The sequence below is a fragment of the Anabrus simplex genome, chromosome 1 (genome assembly GCF_040414725.1).
Source record: "Anabrus simplex isolate iqAnaSimp1 chromosome 1, ASM4041472v1, whole genome shotgun sequence".
In the NCBI taxonomy this organism is placed as follows: domain Eukaryota; kingdom Metazoa; phylum Arthropoda; class Insecta; order Orthoptera; family Tettigoniidae; genus Anabrus; species Anabrus simplex.
This window is the reverse complement of record NC_090265.1, coordinates 402,853,847-402,872,432: the sequence shown is the minus strand read 5'-3', so window position 1 is coordinate 402,872,432 and position 18,586 is coordinate 402,853,847. Positions and strand designations below refer to the sequence as shown.

General features: G+C 41.0%; 1 protein-coding gene across 1 annotated transcript in view; it reads right to left on the bottom strand.

Annotated features, from left to right (window-relative positions):
- Positions 1–689: 689 nt before the first annotated feature.
- The window catches only part of LOC136870294 (uncharacterized), a 124,960-nt gene continuing 107,063 nt past the window's right edge, over positions 690–18,586 (bottom strand). Inside the window, exons 4-6 of the mRNA XM_068227129.1 lie at positions 17,005–17,085; positions 10,789–11,021; positions 690–1,003 (exon numbers count right to left, since the gene is read on the bottom strand). Coding sequence (XP_068083230.1) covers positions 884–1,003; positions 10,789–11,021; positions 17,005–17,085 — 434 coding nt within the window. The 3' untranslated portion in view covers positions 690–883. The remainder of the gene's footprint in view (positions 1,004–10,788; positions 11,022–17,004; positions 17,086–18,586) is intronic.

The window sequence follows — 18,586 nt, the reverse complement described above, 5'->3', positions numbered from 1 at the left end:
GAGGGTATTTAGGGGTTGTAGTATGGATGTAAAGGAGAGAGCATATAAGTCTCTGGTAGGACCCCAACTAGAGTATGGTTCCAGTGTATGGGACCCTCACCAGGATTACTTGATTCAAGAACTGGAAAACATCCAAAGAAAAGCAGCTCGATTTGTTCTGGGTTATTTCTGACAAAAGAGTAGCGTTACAAAAATGTTGCAAAGTTTGGGCTGGGAAGACTTGGGGGAAAGGAGACGAGCTGCTCGATTAAGTGGTATGTTCCGAGCTGTCAGTGGAGTGATGGCGTGGGAGGACATCAGTAGACGAATAAGTTTGAGTGGTGTCTTTAAAAGTAGGAAAGATCACAATATGAAGATAAAGTTGGAATTCAAGAGGACAAATTGGGGCAAATATTCATTTATAGGAAGGGGAGTTAGGGATTGGAATAACTTACCAAGGGAAATGTTCAATGATCTTCCAATTTCTTTGCGATCATTTAAGAAAAGGCTAGGAAAACAACAGATAGGGAACCTGCCACCTGGGCGACTACCCTAAATGCAGATCAGTAGTGATTGAACAGTTAATATAAGTTAAGATAGGCCCTACGTCTGTTGTAAGTAGCGCTGAAGCTATCATTCTATATGACTATCGGACAATACAGACTAACAAGAGTTTTCTAGTTAGGGGGAATACATTAAGCTGTGCTGTTGTTCACTCCCAAAATAAGGAATTCATTTGACAAACTACAAGATTTTTTTGTCAAATTTTGCTACAAGATTATAAATATAAATAAAATTACATTTTTGCACTCATTATTTAAATATCAGTCTAGAATTGTCTTTGTTTCCACTATAAAGGGGTGAAACCCTGAGTCTTAACTTATTTCTGAAAGACATTCTGCTGTTAGTCTGATGCGTCGTTCTTCTTGTACAGTTGTCTGAGGTGTGACACGACTTCTTGCTGATCTTTGGTAGGGTCCTCAGCTAGGTCAGCATCCTTTACGACTGTATCGACGACAGAGTTCTGAAACAGACAATTGCATGGATCAGTAAATCATTAGTTTGCCTATAATTTAGATACCATCAAGTAAAAAAGAAAAAAGAGGAAGCTAAATGGAGAAGATGAAGTATTTGAGCTGTGTGTAGCGCCAAGGGGAATTGAGGAATTTGTGGAGGAAATAATGTGGGCCATGCCGTATTATCCACTTTGTTTCACAATAATGCACAACAATTTCAACAATACGGGAAAGCGTTGCATGCATCAGTTCGAACTAGAACGTCTCTGTGAAGGAGCTCGATACGGTGAGGAATCCGTATAAGTCACTGCAACTAGATGAGCAGGAAGATGAAGATAAAGGGAGTGTTACACAGGAGGTGAGAGGCAAGAGGAAAGGGGCCAGTTGGAAACGGAAACGCAGAGTAGAGGGTAGGAAGAGGGAGGTGGAACACGGTAGCGAGAGGGAGAGAAGGGAGGATGAGGTAAGTTCTGTAGGCATCAAGTAGACCAGGAGCGGAGGGTATCTAATGAGAAGCGTGGGGATGAGTTTGTGGTCTGGGTGACTTAATAGTTAGGCATGTGAGGAAAGTGTGTTGAGAAAAGCGAACCGGGGTAGAGTGTTATCCAGGAAATGGGTAAAGACAGATGTTGAGGAAAATAGAAGGAAAGGAGGAAGGCAAGGACTAGGTGGTCGCTGGTATCAACAACGTAAGGCAAACAGGAATAGGTACTAACATAGCTGGGGAGTTGTGGGATCTGGTTACGGCACCATGGAAGAAGTTTAAGGAAGCAGAGATAGGGCGTAGAAGGGATACTGATTGACGGGTGACTGGCGATTTAAATGAGACAATGGAATGAGTATGTGGGGAAAACTGGGAGTGGGATTTGTAGTGGGTGAGTAGGAGATAGGAATCTGCACTCAGATGGCTCGAACTTCAACCGGAATGGTCCGTGTAAATTACGGGGTTTGTTTAGAAGAGTTATAGAAAGGCACATTAGAGAAACGGAATGGACTAAGGAGCGGTGATAAGATTACAGGGAGCTGGAAGTCAAGTAAGGAAGACATAAAATTGTTAAACTGTAGTATTGTAAAGAAAGGAACGGAATTAAGTAATGTAATAGACATGTGAGAAGCTTATTTCCAAAGGTAGCAAATCCAAAAAAAGTACAATTTTACAGGAAAGAAGAAAAACGTTCAAAGTGTAACATTTCAACTGAAAATGTATTTGAACACTTTTATTATGTTCGGAGTCCGACTTGTTGGCTGAATGGTCAGCGTACTGGCCTTTGGTTCAGAGGGTCCCGGGTTCGATTCCCGGCCGGGTTGGGGATTTTAACCTTAATTGGTTAATTCCAATGGCCCGGGGACTGGGTGTGCGTGGCGTATTCAACATTAGAAATCATCCTAGGTAGGACCCTCATCTTCACAGACATGCAGGTCGCCTAATAGGCCGTCTACTAGAAAAAGACCTGCACCAGGCCTCTCCGGAGGCCATACGCCATTATTATATTATTATGTTCGGACAGAATAAATGCTTTATTATAAAAAAGTATTTATGTTAAAACTTTTGCAGTTTCGGAAATATTCAAGAAAAGAGGGCGGATTTGGTATATTTTGGCACTGGAACTCTAAATACTTCCCTCTGAAAGTCATAAATTTCACTGCAGGACAAGGACACAATGTATTTAATATACAGTGATCAAAATTAAGTTATTTACAGTGAAGACACACATTAGTTAAAATAATCTTAAATAATATTATAGAACACCAATGCAAATTAAACAGTGTTTTGTTGCCCCGTAAATGGCTCCTCATTGGCTACATGGATAAGTTATATTTTGGCCAATTCACCCCGTGGGATTTGGTACTTATCGGTATCAAACAAACGTGATTTTTAACAAACCGTTTGACACGAATTTGGGTAGTTTTGACGATTCATTTTTCTTTCGTATTATGCAGCTTTCTACCAATGTTTGTTTTCTGTAATCACCAGTTTTTAATTTTTTTAGATTTGGTACCTTTTGGAAACAATCTTCACATATAAACTTACCACAAATTGTAGTAGGAATTGAATGGCTGAGAAGTGATGTTATGGATGCGAAAATTTTCTCACGGAACTGTAATGTTTATTGTAGAGACAGGTTAGAAACGGTTGGAGAGGGGGGGGGGGGGTTTGAGTGTAATTCATACTGGTGAAAGAAGAATTTCCAATCTACGAAGAAGTTAAGGATGAGAAACATGAAATTATAGGTGTAAGATCTCTAAAGATAATAGGCAACTTGATGTTTTGGGATGTACAGACATGGCAAGGCTGGCGTTGACGCTGATGCGCAATTATTTACAATTACAGACAGGGATAAGATAAGATTTGATAAGATAATGATGTGATTATAATCAGCTATGCAGGGAACGACACAAAAAAAGAACGTTTTTTTAATGGGTGATCTTAATTTACCAAATGTTAACTGGGAAGGGAATGCGAACGACAGACAGCATGACCAACAAATGGCGAATAAGTTAGTATGGGAAGAACAGCTGAATCAGAAAGTGACGGAACCAACTAAAGGAAAAAACACCAGACGTGGTGCTGATAAAATCAGATGAGCTCTATAGAGAAAGTGAAGCAATATATGGTATAACTGATCGTGAAGCTGTTTTTGTTGTAGGTAACAATAAATGTGATGGAAGGGAATGTTGTAAAAGTAGGACTACTAGGAGGCAATACCATATGGCTTATAAGACAGGCATGAGGAAATTTTTAAAAAGTAATTATGATCGGTGTGCACCTCTGTGGTGTACTGGTTAGTGTGATTAGCTGCCACCCCCGGAGGCTCGGGTTCGATTCCCGGCTCTGCCACGAAATTTGAAAAGTGGTACGAGGGCTGGAACGGGGTCCACTCAGCCTCGGGAGGTCAACTGAGTAGAGGTGGGTTCGATTCCCACCTCAGCCATCCCGGAAGTGGTTTTCCGTGGTTTCCCACTTCTCCTCCAGGCAAATGCCGCGATGTTACCTAACTTAAGGCCACGGCCGCTTCCTTCCCTCTTCCTTGTCTAACCCTTCCAATCTTCCCATCCCACACCAAGGCCCCTGTTCAGCATAGCAGTTGAGGCCACCTGGGCGAGGTACTGGTCATTCTCCCCAGTTGTATCCCCCGACGCAATGGTTCACGCTCCAGGACACTGCCCTTGAGGCGGTAGAGGTGGGATCCCTCGCTGAGTCCGAGGGAAAAACCAACCCTGGAGGGTAAGCAGATTAAGAAAGAAAGAAAGAAAGAAAGAAAGAAAGAATTATGATCGGTGGAAAATAATAAAAATGTAAACGGACTGTGCGGTGGGTTTAAAACAATTGTTGAGGAATGTGAAAATAGGAATGTAACTTGAAAGATGGTAGGAAATATTAAAGGTCCGCTATATCATAACAGATACGTAAAGAAACAGCAGGTGGTGCAGGTTGGAAAGAAATAGTTAGAAATGGTTGTGGAAGTAATGAGTAATTGAAGGAACTTACTAGGAAATTAAATTTAGCAAAAAAAGTCAGCCAAGGAGGCTCCGAGTTTATGATTAAGATTTGTTTCATTTGGTAATGGAAGTTTTACCTCATGAAGGTGAAAGCATAATTGGATTTTAAACCTAGCGTTGTATGTCTTGAACTTCCTTCGCCTTTTTATTGTATAATTTTAATGTGATCTTAATTACCCTTCAACAATTGAGAATCCAGTTTTCATTTTATGAAGTCATTTCTGTTTAGGAATGTCCGTAATTTACTCAATTAGTATCTATATCCAGATAGTAAGTATACTGACGAAAAAAATCTCTCTAAGATAAGGGAAATAATTCTTTTAGTTTTGAGAAATAAGTAAACTGAAGTGATGAATCACAACGGTGTTCATTTAAAAATAGAAACACTATGTGAAGGAACTCAAACTGCCTTGATAGTACTCGTAGCCAGTGAAGCAATGCTCAATGTCTATCTCATCTCAAAGTACATGCAAATACGTACGTCGGTCCTATCTCAATAAATGTTACGACGTTTGTAGAACAAATCTACTGTTCAGAGGTATTTCTTGTTAGCCAAAAGTGTTCTGTGTGTGAGACAATGAACCCAATTCGCAACGAAAGCGTCTTCCTTGACGAAAACCACGCGGCTCTAGATCGGTTCTCTCCAAATGGATCTTCATATTTTCTCTATTTGTCATGTATGTAATCATTTTGAGTTTGAAATAAGAGTTATTTGGTTGTTCGTGTTGATAAAGTTTTACGAAATAGAATATTGTCGTAAAGATAACGTCTGCATATCATTATATAACATCGTGGTGGAACGATTGAAATGTCAGTATTTTCTTCTCTCAGCAGTGTGTAGCGCTCTCCATAACTATTTAGCGATAGAAATGGTGTGTTATAATTTTATTTGACGTATATGAACAGAACTAAAAAGTATCTAATGGGCATTTCATACGTCATAACATTTAGTAATGTTTCAAACATCCTTCCCAATTTTGCATATTAAAACCCCAAATCCCATGGCGCCACAGCCTCGAAGGGCCTTGACCTACCAAGCGACCGCTGCTCAGCCCAAAGGCCTACCTATTACGAGGTGTCGTATGGTCAGCACGACGGATTCTCTCGGCCGTTATTCTTGGCTTTCTAGACCGGAGCCGCTATCTCACCGTCAATAGCTCCTCTGTTGTAATCACGTAGGCTGGGTGCACCTCGAACCAGCCGGGGATCGAACCCGGGGCCTCCGGGTAAGAGGCAGGCACGCTACCCCTACACCGCGGGACCGGCAATTTTGCATATTACATACTATCAATAGGGGCTGCGTGGGCGATGCAGTAAAGATTTGAGTGATTTGTTGATTAATGCACTGATAATTTATTTATCCTGGGAAGATCAAGGCTACATAGCCTTCTCTTACATCTAACCAGGTTGATAGACTTTTTATATCAAGCTGTTTAAAATTAAATATTTCTGTAAGTCTATCTGTTTGATAATTATGTTACGGAGCAAGTTGGTCGTGCGGTTAAGGGCGTGTTGCTGTGAGCTGGCATTCAGGAGGTAGTGGGTTAGAACTCCACTGTCGGCAGCCCTGAAGATGGTTTTCCGTAGTTTACCATTTTCGCACCAGGCAAATGCTGGGGCTGTACCTTAATTAAGGCCACGGCTGCTTCTTCCAACTCCTAGGCCTTTCCTATCCTATCGTCGCCATAAAAATGATGAATTAATCGAAATGCAAGCTATTTAAAAATGAAGACATGAATATTATGCTTTAACTGATATGTTTAAAAGCCTATGTACAGGATCAAATTAATTTTTAAGGGAATTATAACTGACTAAATGGTGTGCTTGGCTCATTGGGAATGAGGGTGCTCGATCCTCCGTCAGGAAGTCGGGACATTTTGAAACGATACTTCCCCTTCTGCAATGGCTTATGACCCTAGGGTTAACTCAGCCCACACCAAAAATGAGTAAGTGGTTATTTCCTGGGGACAAAGGTGGCCGGGCATAGAGCTAACCACTCTATTTCACTTAGTACCGAGATTACGGGCTTCCACACCTCCAGAAGCCTTCATAAACTGTACGGAGATCATGCACATTCTTCACAACACTTCATGACACATGTCGTGGCAAGATTTCTGTTCACACTCATCACTACACGTAGAAAACCAAAGTTTGTAATAAGAGTTGTTTTGTCTTCCACTGTTCGGCTCCATGTCTGAGTGACCAGCGTTTTAGCCTTTAGTCCCCGGGTTCCATTCCCGACTGCCCCGAGGGATATTATACTTAAACTGTTTGGCTTGGGAACTGGGTGTTCGTATTGTTTGCAACATTCCTGCAACTCAAAGAGCACACACAATACACTATTATTCTCCACCACACAAATGCGTATTTTTCTGTATACGGCAGACATTGCCCACACTCAATGGAGGGTCTGCCTTCAAAGAATTATTATTTCTTTTGTTTTTGCGCCGGACTGAGTGGCTGAGATGGTTGAGGCGCTGGCCTTCTGACCCTAACTTGGCAAGTTCGATTCTGACTCAGTCCGGTGGTATTTGAAGATGCTCAAGTACGTCAGCCTCGTGTCATTAGATTTACTGGCACGTAAAACAACTCCTGTAGGACTGAATTCCGGCACCTGGGCGTCTCCGAAAATCGTACAAGTAGTTGGTGGAACGTAAAGCCAATAGCATTATTATCTTTTGTTTTGCGTCCTGATACCCACTTTTACGATTTTAGGGAACGCTGAGATGCCGATAATTTTTCATACAGAAGTTCTTTTACGTACAGGTAAATCTATTGATACGAGGCTGAGGTATTTGAGCACCTTCATTACTTATGAATTGAGCCGAGATCGAATCCGCCAATCTGGGCTCAGAAAACTAGCCATGTACCATCTAAGCTACTCAACCCGGCTGTACCTTAATTAAGGCCACGACCGCTTCATTCCAACTCCTAGGTCTTTCCTATCCCATCGTCGCCATAAGACCTATCTGTGTCGGTGCGACGTAAAGCCCCTAGAAAAAAAAAGTGACAGAAGGAGGTGCAGGTTGGAAAAGAAATTGTTATTAATGGTTGTGGAAGTAGAAATTGAAGGAACTTACTATGAAATTGAATCCAGAGAGGAAGTCAGCTACGGATAACATAATGGCAAGCATGATTGGCAGCCATACAAATTTTAATGTATCGGTACTTTAAGACAGAAACAGGTTCCAAGAAGAACATTCCAGGAATCATTAATGAACAAGGGGAGTGTGTATGTGGTAATCTACAGAAGGCAGAAATATTCAGTCAGCGTTATGTAAAGATTGTTGGTTACAATATCTAGATATCTAGATAGAGGAGGTAACTAATACTAAAGAATTGTTGAAATTTATCTACGATAGCAAATACTTTTACAGTAAGATACAGAAGCTGAATACTAGAAAAGCTGTCCGCCTTCATAGCGTAACGGTTAGTGTTATTAGCTGCCGTCCTCGGAGGCCCGGGTTCGATTCCCGGTACTGCCAGAAATGTAAGAATGTCAGGAGGGCTGGTATGTGGTTGAAATGGTATATGCAGCTCACCTCCATCGGGGGTGTGCCTGAAAAAAGTTGCACCACCTCCGGATGAGAACACGAGTTTACTTACTAGAAAAGCTGCTGGAATTGATAAGATTCTTGGGGTTGAGGGTTGAGGTATAGTACGATATCTGAAGTACTTATTTGTTTACTGTTTGCATGTAGGAGCTATACAAAGTGAATGAAGAGTTGCTATATTAGCACCTGTGTATAAAGGAAAGGGTGATAAACATAGAGCCTAAAATTACAGACCAGTCAGCTTGTGTTGCATGTAAGCTTTGGGAAAGCATTCTTTCTGATTACGTTATATTAGAAATGTTTGCGAAAGTAATAACTGGTTCGGTAGAAGGCAGTTCGGGTTTAGGAAAATGTATTTCATTGAAGCTCAGTTTGTAGGATTCTAGCAAGATATAGCAGATATTTTAGATTCAGAAGGTGAAATGGACTGTGTAGCCATTGAGCTATCTAAGGCGTTTGGTAGGGTGGGTCAATCAATCAATCAATCAATCAATCAATCAATCAATCAATCAATCAATCAATCAATCAATCAATCAATCAATCAATCAATCAATCAATCAATCAATCAATCAATCAATCAATCAATCAATCAATCAATCAATCAATCAATCAATCAATCAATCCTGATCCTGATCTGCATTTAGGGCAGTCACCCAAGTGAAAGATTCCCAATCTGTTGTTTTCCTAGCCTTTTCTTTGATTTCAAAGAAAATGGAAATTTATTGAACATCTCTCTTGGTAAGTTATTCCAATCCTTAACTCTCTTTCCTATAAACGAATGTTTTCCCCAATTCGTTCTCTTGAATTCCAACTTTATCTTCATATTGTGATTTTTCCTACTACTAAAAACACCACTCAGACATTCGTCTACTAATGTCATTCCACGCCGTATCTCCATAGATCGGAACATACCACTTAGTCGATCAGCTCGTCTTCTTTCTCCCAGGTCTTCCCAGCGCAAACTTTGCAACATTTTTGTAATACTACTCTTTTGTCGGAAATCGCCCAGAACAAATCGAGCTGCTTTTCTTAGGATTTTTTCCAGTTCGTGAATCAAGTAATCCTGGTGAGAGTCCCATACTCTGGAACCATACTCTATTTGAGGACTTACTAGAGACTTATATGCCCTCTCCTTTACATCCTTATTACAACTCCTAAACACCCTTATAACCATATGCAGAGATCTGTACCCTTTGTTTACAGTCCCATTTATGCGATTACCCCAATTAAGATCTTTCCTTATATTAACATCTAGGTACTTACAGTGATCCTCATAAGGAACTTTTACCCCATCAACGCAGTAATTAAAACCGAGAGGACTTTACCTATTTGTGAAACTCACAACCTGACTTTTAACCCTGTTTATCATCATATCATTGCCTGCTGGCAAAAATGAGTGCCACTGGACTAGACTAGACGAAAGAGTGACTTAGGGTGGGTGGCTATATTTTTAGAAAATGGAACTCGGAGAATTAGAGTACATTAGGTGAAGCATTATCTGATCCTGTAGTCATTAAGAAAGGGATTCCTCAAGGCAGTGTTATTGGTCCTTTCTTATATATAAGTATTTTGAGTAAAGGACTGGAGTCAGACATTAGGCCTTTTGCGGCTGATGTTATACTGTATAGAGTAATAAATAAGTTACAACATTGTGAGTTACGGTACTGGAATAAACGAGTTACAAGGTTGTGAGGTACGGTACTGCGAAAGACTTCGACAATATTGTAAGATGGACAGCAGTCAATAGTGTGATGATAAATGGGGTGAAAAATCAGGTTGTGAGTTTCACAAATAGGAAAAGTTCTCTTAGTGTTAATTACTGCGTTGATAGGGCGAAAGTTCCTTATGGGGATCACTGTAAGTTTCTAGGTGTTAACATAAGGAAAGATCTTAATTGGGGTAATCACAAAAATGGAATTGTAAGTTAAGGTTACAGATCTCTTCTCATGGTTATGCTGGTATTTAGGGGTTGTAGTAAGGATGTAAAGGAGAGGGCATATAAGTCTCTGGTAAGTCCCCAAGTAGAGTATGGTTCCAGTGTATGGGACCCTCACAAATTACTTGATTCGAGGAATGGAAAAATCCAAGGAAAAGCAGCTCTATTTGTTCTGGGTGATTCCCGACAAAAAAAGTAGCGTTAACAAGATGTTCCAAACTTTGGGGTGGGAAGACTTGGGAGTAAGGAGACGAGATGCCCGACTAAGTGTTATATTCTGAGCTGTCAATGGAGAGATGGCGAGGAATGACATTAGCGGTTGCATAAGTTTGTGTGGTATTTTTAAAAGTAGGAAATATCTCATTATGAAGTTGGAATTCAAGAGGACAAATTGGGGGGAAATATTCGTTTCTATGAAGTGGAGTTAGGCATTGGAATAATTTACTAAGAGAGATGTTCGCTAAATTCCTAAATTCTTAGCAATTATTTAAGAAATGACTAGGTAAACAATAAATAGGGTATCTGTCACCTAGGCAATTGCCCTAAATGCAGATCAGTGATTGATTGATTGATTGATTGATTGATTGATTGATTGATTGATTGATTGATTGATTGATTGATTGATTGATTGATTGATTGATTGATTGACGAGAAGTTATCATAGTTAAAAACCGGCAGATGTTACTGACCGAACTGAGATCTTGGACACAGACGGACAGACTAACAGAGGTTGGCTTTTGCTTCAGAATGAGATCCATTCTTTTCCTCACTGCTGTACTCAGACTAGTAATACTGTACCCACCATAGCTGGATTGATCAAGCCGGATCGCCACGACGAGATCCACTTTCCGCCCGGAGAGTTCACGTCCCCCTCCACAGAGTGCAGCACTGGACGTGTCGCCTGGCCTCGCCGCGTCCTCTGTTGAGCGTCTGGCCCTAGCGGCTGAGTGTACAACTGCGGACCCAGCTCCAACTGCAGCTGGAAATCGGCATGGGGACCGAATCGGAAGCCGACACCAAGACGCGAATCCGTTCCTGAAACAAAAGTACGTGATACAGACGTGTGTGATAACACAAACACCCTATTCGTACATGTTTATAGAGATATATTTATATTTATATTAAATGCCTTTGCTGGCAGGACCTAGTGTTTACAGTGCGCTATGTCTTCTGGTATGGGCTAGAGCAATTTAGTTACTTTCATTGATCTGTCTCTGTCTTATCCTTGGCTTTTACAATATGAAAGTGACTGAGGTATGAGCGCTGCTAGTAATGCCATTCCTTGTGCAGCCAGTCCCTGCTATGAATGGTGTGAAAATGTTGCTCATAGGGTCGGTTGGTGCATGCATTTCAGTGGACTTGGCAGACTGATATGTAATAGCAACTTCTGGCTCGGTGAGGAAAGCAGCGGGAAACTACCTCACTCCTCATTTCCCTAGTATGCCTCTTCAGTGATGCTTAGGCCATCTATGACAGCTGATGGCGGAGCTGTTGAGGATCCAACCAGCCTTAGGGCTGAAGACTGAACATACATACACACATTTTTATTAAGTGCATTACCTGTTCATATTTTTTGTTTGGGGCGTCGACCCATGTGGATATTTTGCCCCTACTGGCACCATATCGTATGAATCTGCGTGTAATTGGAATGGCGGTAGTGTAGAATGTTGTGTGTGAGGAAAGAAAGATTAAGAAACTCACAAACACCCAGTCCCCAGGCCAGGGATATTAATCATTACCATTTGAAACCCCTGACCCAGCCGGGAATCGAACCGGGGGCCGCAGGTTGACAGGCGGACCGTTGCCCCCTACACCGCGGGGCCGGACTGTAGAGACAGTAATATCGTTATGATGTCTGCTTCAGTGTGGGTAACTGCATTTGGAGACAGGGACGAGTTCATCATATTCTTAGAACATGTACTAAGCCTGTGTTTCACGACGCTTATTTTAGGATATGGAAGCGACGGTAAAGGGTCCGTTTAGGGAAGTTTGCTCAAAAGCCCCAGTAAGGAAAGTGTGCCGACTTCGATCACGGAAAACGTGCTGAAAATAGGAAGGATTCTGAAGAGATGAGATATAGAACGGGAGTGTGAGCTGTTAGGATATAGGAAGGGTACTGCCGGGACTTGAATGTAAGTATGGTACTAAAAGTTTACGGGAAGAGTGCTGGGTTATGACTGTGAGGGAGATGCTGGAGGGATAGGATCTGAGGAGGGTACTGAGTAGAATGGTGCGGAAGGGATTAGAAACAAGAAAGGTACTGAATAGCTGGGATTGGTGATGAAAGGATAAGATACAAGATACAAAGCTGGGATAAGAGGAAGATCCTGAAGGGATACGAAGGTGTTTGAAGGGTTCGGAATCGGGAAGGGCGCTGGAAGGTTACCGCACTTAGTCTGGTTATAGGAAGGCTGCTGAAAGACCTGAAATAAGGTTTAAGGTATGAGTGTCAAGGTCGAAACAATTAAGTTTTATCCTCAAACATTGAGTGTCAGTTAATGAAAGATGAATGTTTGATTCCTTGGCTAAGTAGTCATTGTGCAATGCCAGCCTTAACTAAGGGCCGCGTGGTCACTAATCCACGATCTCAAGTTGAGAGCATAAAAAATGTTTGAATGACAGGTATCGTGGTTCTCGTCAATCGCAAATTAAATATAACTCAAGAGCGAATCGAGAAAATGAAATGTCCTTGAAATCTACAAACAACAAAAATGTTTTGCATCATCTCTGTGTGTCAGGCGTATCTTGGCCTGTCATATGCGTGTGGGCCGTAATCAAAGTGATTACGGCTTCAGTCGATGACCGTTATCTTCAAATTTCAGCTCGGAGGAACCATGAACGCAATGAATAGGCCCAATGATTTTCAGGCAGTCACAGGTCGCCGCGTTTCAACTCAAACTGTGAGACAGAGGTTGCACGAGGCACAACTTCACTCTCGACGTTCATGGCCGGGCCCAACTCTCAAATCTAGACATTACCGAGCTCGATAGCTCCAGTCGCTTAAGTGCGGCCAGTATCCGGTATTCGGGAGATAGTAGGTTCGAACCCCACTGTCGGCAGCCCTGAAGATGGTTTTCCGTGGTTTCCCATTTTCACACCAGGCAAATGCTGGGGCTGTACCTTAATTAAGGCCACGGCCGCTTCCTTCCCACTCCTAGCCCTCTCCTGTCCCATCATCGGCCATAAGACCTATCTGTGTCGGTGCGACGTAAAGCAATTAGCAAATCTAGACATCACTGGGTGTTATGCTGATTGGTCTTTTCAGAATTAGCATAAAGTCATTTTCACCGATGAGTGTCGCATGAGCCTTGTTCCTGACGATCGTCGGCAACGTGTTTGGAGGCAATATGGCCAGGCATCACGTTTCAGACCCACTGTTCAGCACATTCAACAAGGTGGAGGTTCCCTGGTGTTTTGGGGTGGTGAGTGCCACTGTACACCACTCCTAGTCATGTAGGGCTATGTCACGGCTGTACGATACAGGGATGATATCCCCCAACATGTTTTTATTTTTTTAATTATTAAAATGCTATTTTTTTCGTGGCGTCGACCTCTGTAGATCTTTTGCCACTACTTGCACCATATGATATGAACCTGCGTTGGTAATTGTAATTGCGGAAGTGTAGAGTGTTGAATCTGAGGAAAGGAACGTTAAGGGCGACACAAACACCCAGGGATATTATTCATTTACAACTATAAACCCCCTGACCCGGCCGGGAATCGAAGCCGGTGCCGCCGGGTGACAGGCGGACATGTTGCCCCCCGCCCCATAGTGACACCGTATCACCAGCATTTAGGAGGAGAATTTGTCTTCATAGAGGATAAAGCGCACACCATCGTGACTTCCTTCGCGATCACAAGGTTTCGGAAGTTTATGACCAAAAGAAGTAGCCTACAAAATATGCAAGCAAATATGACCTAAAAACTATTTAAATGTGACCTAAAATGATAAAATATGACTTATAGAATTTAGTGAGTCCGCCTCTGTGGTGTAGTGGTTAGTGTGATTAGCTGCCTCCAGAGGTCCGGGTTCGATCCCGGCTCTGCCATGAAATTCGAAAAGTCGTAGGAGGGCTGGAACGGGGTCCACTCATCCTCGGGAGGTCATAGAGGTGGGTTCGTCTCCCACCTCAGTCATCCTGAAAGTGGTTTTCCGTGGTTTTCCACGTCTCCTCCAGGCAAATGCTGTGATGGTACCTAACTTAAGGCCACGGCCGCTTCCTTCCCTCATCCTTGTCTATCCCTTCCAATCTTCCCATCCCCACAAGGCCCCTGTTCAGCATAGCAGGTGAGGCCGCCTGGGTGAGGTTCTGGTCATCCTCCCCAGTTGTATCCCCCGACCCAGAGTCTGAAGCTCCAGGACACTGCCCTTGAGGCGGTAGAGGTGGAGTCCCTCGCTGAGTTCGAGGGAAATCCAACCCTGGAGGGTAAGCAGATTACGAAGGAAAGAAAGAAAGAAAGAAAGAAAGAAAGAAAGAAAGAAAGAAAGAAAGAAAGAAAGAAAGAAAGAAAGAAACACTCATTCAGTATCATAGCCGTGGGGTGTTTTCACTCTGTTTTCCTAAAAAACGAACCAAAAAGTAAACTATTAGCATGCATTTTGGTATCGTGTCAGTGTACGTTCGTACAGCTCTTCTTTTTGGAATCATGTCTTTTAAGCCTGCTACCTATCTGTTTCGGGAAAAGAAAGAAAAATACATCTACTACAGTGTTTTGAAATTATGCGTTTGAAACTCGACGCAGATAACATGTACCTACCTTGTTAAAAATGACGCCTCAATTTAAACAAAAATGCTCAAAATATAACCAAATATGTCCTTATATCACTAAAATGAGCAAATTATAACCAAATATGTCCTTATATCACTAAAATGAGCAAAATATAACCTAATATGTCCTTATATAACTAAAATGAGCAAAATATAACCTAATATGTCATATCACTAGCCGTGTTGAAACACCGGATCCCGTGAGATCTCCGAAGTTAAGCAACATTGGGCGTGGTCAAGGTTTGGATGGGTTGCCACGCGCTATTGGTGGGGGGTAAGGGAATGGAGGAGCGGAAAGGAACTGGCCACCCTACCGTACGTAAACTCCGGCTCAGGCACACCTCTGCGGAGGTTCGGACCAGCCTTCGGGCAGAATACACCCTTACCTTACTAAAATGAGCAAAATATAACCAAATATGTCCTTACATCACTAAAATGAGCAAATTATAACCAAATGTGTCCTTATATCAGTAAAATGAGCAAAATATAACCAAATATGTCCTTATATCACTGAAATGAGCAAAATATGACCAATATGTCCTTATATCACTAAAATGAGCAAAATATAACCAAATATGTCCTTATATCACTGAAATGAGCAAAATATGACCAATATGTCCTTATATCACTAAAATGAGCAAAATATAACCAAATATGTCCTTATATAACTAAAATGTTCAAAATATAACCAAATATGTCATATCACTAAAATGCTCAAAATATAACCAAATATGTTTTTATATCACTAAAATGAGCAAAATATAACCAAATATGTCCTTATATCACTAAAATGAGCAAAATATAACCAAATATGTCATATCACTAGCCGTGTTGAAACACCGGATCACGTGAGATCTCCGAAATTAAGCAACATTGGGCGTGGTCAAGATTTGGATGGGTTGCCACGCGCTGTTGGTGGAGGGTAAGGGAATGGAGGAGCGGAAAGGAACTGGCCACCCTACCGTACGTAAACTCCGGCTCAGGCACACCTCTGCGGAGGTTCGGACCTGCCTTCGGGCAGAATACACCCTTACCTTACTAAAATGAGCAAAATATAACCAAATATGTCCTTACATCACTAAAAAGAGCAAATTATAACCAAATATGTCCTTATATCACTAAAATGAGCAAAATATAACCAAATATGTCCTTATATCAGTAAAATGAGCAAAATATAACCAAATATGTCCTTATATCACTGAAATGAGCAAAATATGACCAATATGTCCTTATATCACTAAAATGAGCAAAATATAACCAAATATGTCCTTATATAACTAAAATGTTCAAAATATAACCAAATATGTCATATCACTAAAATGCTCAAAATATAACCAAATATGTCCTTATATTACTAAAATTGGCAAAATATAACCAAATATGTCCTTATATCACTAAAATGAGCAAAATATAACCAAATATGTCCTTACATCACTAAAAAGAGCAAAATATAACCAAATATGTCCTCATATCACTAAAATGAGGAAAATATAACCAAATATGTCCTTATATCACTGAAATGAGCAAAATATGACCAAAGGAATGAAAATAGCTAAAATATGCTATATGGTAGCTCTGTATCTCTCTCTTTCGGTTGTTTTAAAGAGTCAGGAACTCTTTGGTGTTGCAAAACTTTCTTTGATGTGTGTAAGTCAACTGGTCATCACTCGACTTACCGTCCCTATCGAATTCTGAAATAAACTGATCTTAAAAGTTGACTAGAAACATTGGTCAGTATGTTTCGTAAAAAAAGTGAATCATGTGAACTCCTCTTCAGTTGCTATACATAACTATGTACCAATCTGACAGCAAGTTAAAAACAAGGAAATAGTAGTGTGAGTTTATTACATCTCTCATGAATTGCACTACAACAGCACTTTTATGAAATCAGTGTGTTCCTGTGCGCCAGCCATCTCGAACGCTCAAGGATTTTGTTGTTTCGAACATATTTACATATTTGAGACTATTAAGATTACTTTTTTTACAAGTTGCTGTACGTCATACCGACACAGATAGGTCTTATGGCGACGATAGGATAGGAAAGGGCTAGGAGTTGGAAGGAAGTGGCCGTGGTCTTAAGGTACAGCTCCAGCATTTGCCTGGTGTGAAAATGGTAAACCATGGAAATTAATGTTCAGGGCTGTCGACTGTGGGGTTTCCGAATACTGGATCCTGGCCGCACTTAAGCGACTGCAGCTACCAAGCTGGGTTTCAGATTGCTGTAACTAATTATGTTCCTCGGAAGTTACCTTTGAGTATGGGTGGAATGTTGGCGTAGATGACGGACAGGATTGTAGGCAGCTCTTGTGGTATGATCAATGCTCCAGCACCTGAAACACACAGTATATTACTTGACCCACATTTCATCACCTCACTAATAAATCCTACTTGTTTCACGGGGGAACTATTCAGCTTGAACTAGGTTATTTAGTTCAAATTATGCTAGCTATGAAATGCTATTTTTCCATATTGCTAGTCTCTTGGATTGAATTTAAAAAGTTATGTAGGGTTGTCAAAGTAGGGTGTTTATGTTACATATAATAAGAATATTTATATACGAAATTGTGTTTTTGGTGGATATTTGTCTCATATATCATCAGAGCTGTATGACCTGTATGATGGAATGTCGATCCATCAGGTTTTCTAATAATACGTCGTAGAGCATTTCTCGCTTACATCATTGGTGTAGTATGATCTTTGGGAATGTACCTTAATATGTTATTCAAGAGCTGGGCAGGCTCTTAGTTAATATTTGATACGGTGGATGTACGTATTCTATACCCTGCACATAGGAGTACAAGTGAGACAGACACTGCAGACGACATCGCTCACTTTTGATATATATTGTCTGACTATCATGTTTCCCACCCACAGCCCGAGCTCACAACGTTTCACTCCCGATGTCACCAAAACATATTTGGTATAATGCGATATTAAACCACTACAAATAAAAGTATGAGAGGAAGGGATTTGCATGTATACTTCCAGACACAAAACTTTGTGCACTCTTGTACGGAAAAGTCAGCGTCAATCTTTGTACATCTCGTTGTGTACTTAGGCCTATGGTATTCGTAGACTTGTGGTGCTATTCGACAGGAATAGGCTATGTGCCGACACCAGGTTTCACCACCCTCCCTACCTCATTATAATCATGCTCTTCCTCCCCCCAAATGTGCAGGTTGCTCACTGGCGTCAAACAGAAAGACCTGCACCTGTCCTCGGACACTCCCGTCACTAAAAGCCAAACGCCAAATAAATAAATAAATAAATAAATAAATAAATAAATAAATAAATAAATAAATAAATAAATAAATAAATAAATAAATAAATAAATAAATAAATAAACGAAACCTATACAGTTGTCTAAGACATACACTGATAATAAACTAGCGTAGTTTTATTGTTTTAGAGAAGTAAAAAACTGCATTAGTACAATTTGTAGCGAAGGTTTTCGTTTAAACTCTTTCTAAAAGAAGGGAGGAGGCGCGTGAGATATCGGTCCTATATTCCCACCACGGTGGCCGCAGTTCATTTCTGGTCAATGCAAATGAGACTTTAAAAATGGAAAGGTCAAAGTTCCTGTAGTTCGTATTTCACTTAAAACTTGAGGTTACGATATCAGTAGTCGTGTGAATATCATTTTGATTGTTTTCTCTATCTTCTAGAGAGAGAGAGAGAGAGAGAGAGAGAGAGAGAGAGAGAGAGAGAGAGAGAGAGAGATTTATTAAAGAAATAATAAATCGTCCGTCCTCCATTGAGTGTGAGCATTCAAATCCGGGATACAGTCAAGGTTACAATTTCAATAGAATTGAAAAAACATCGAAAAGTCGA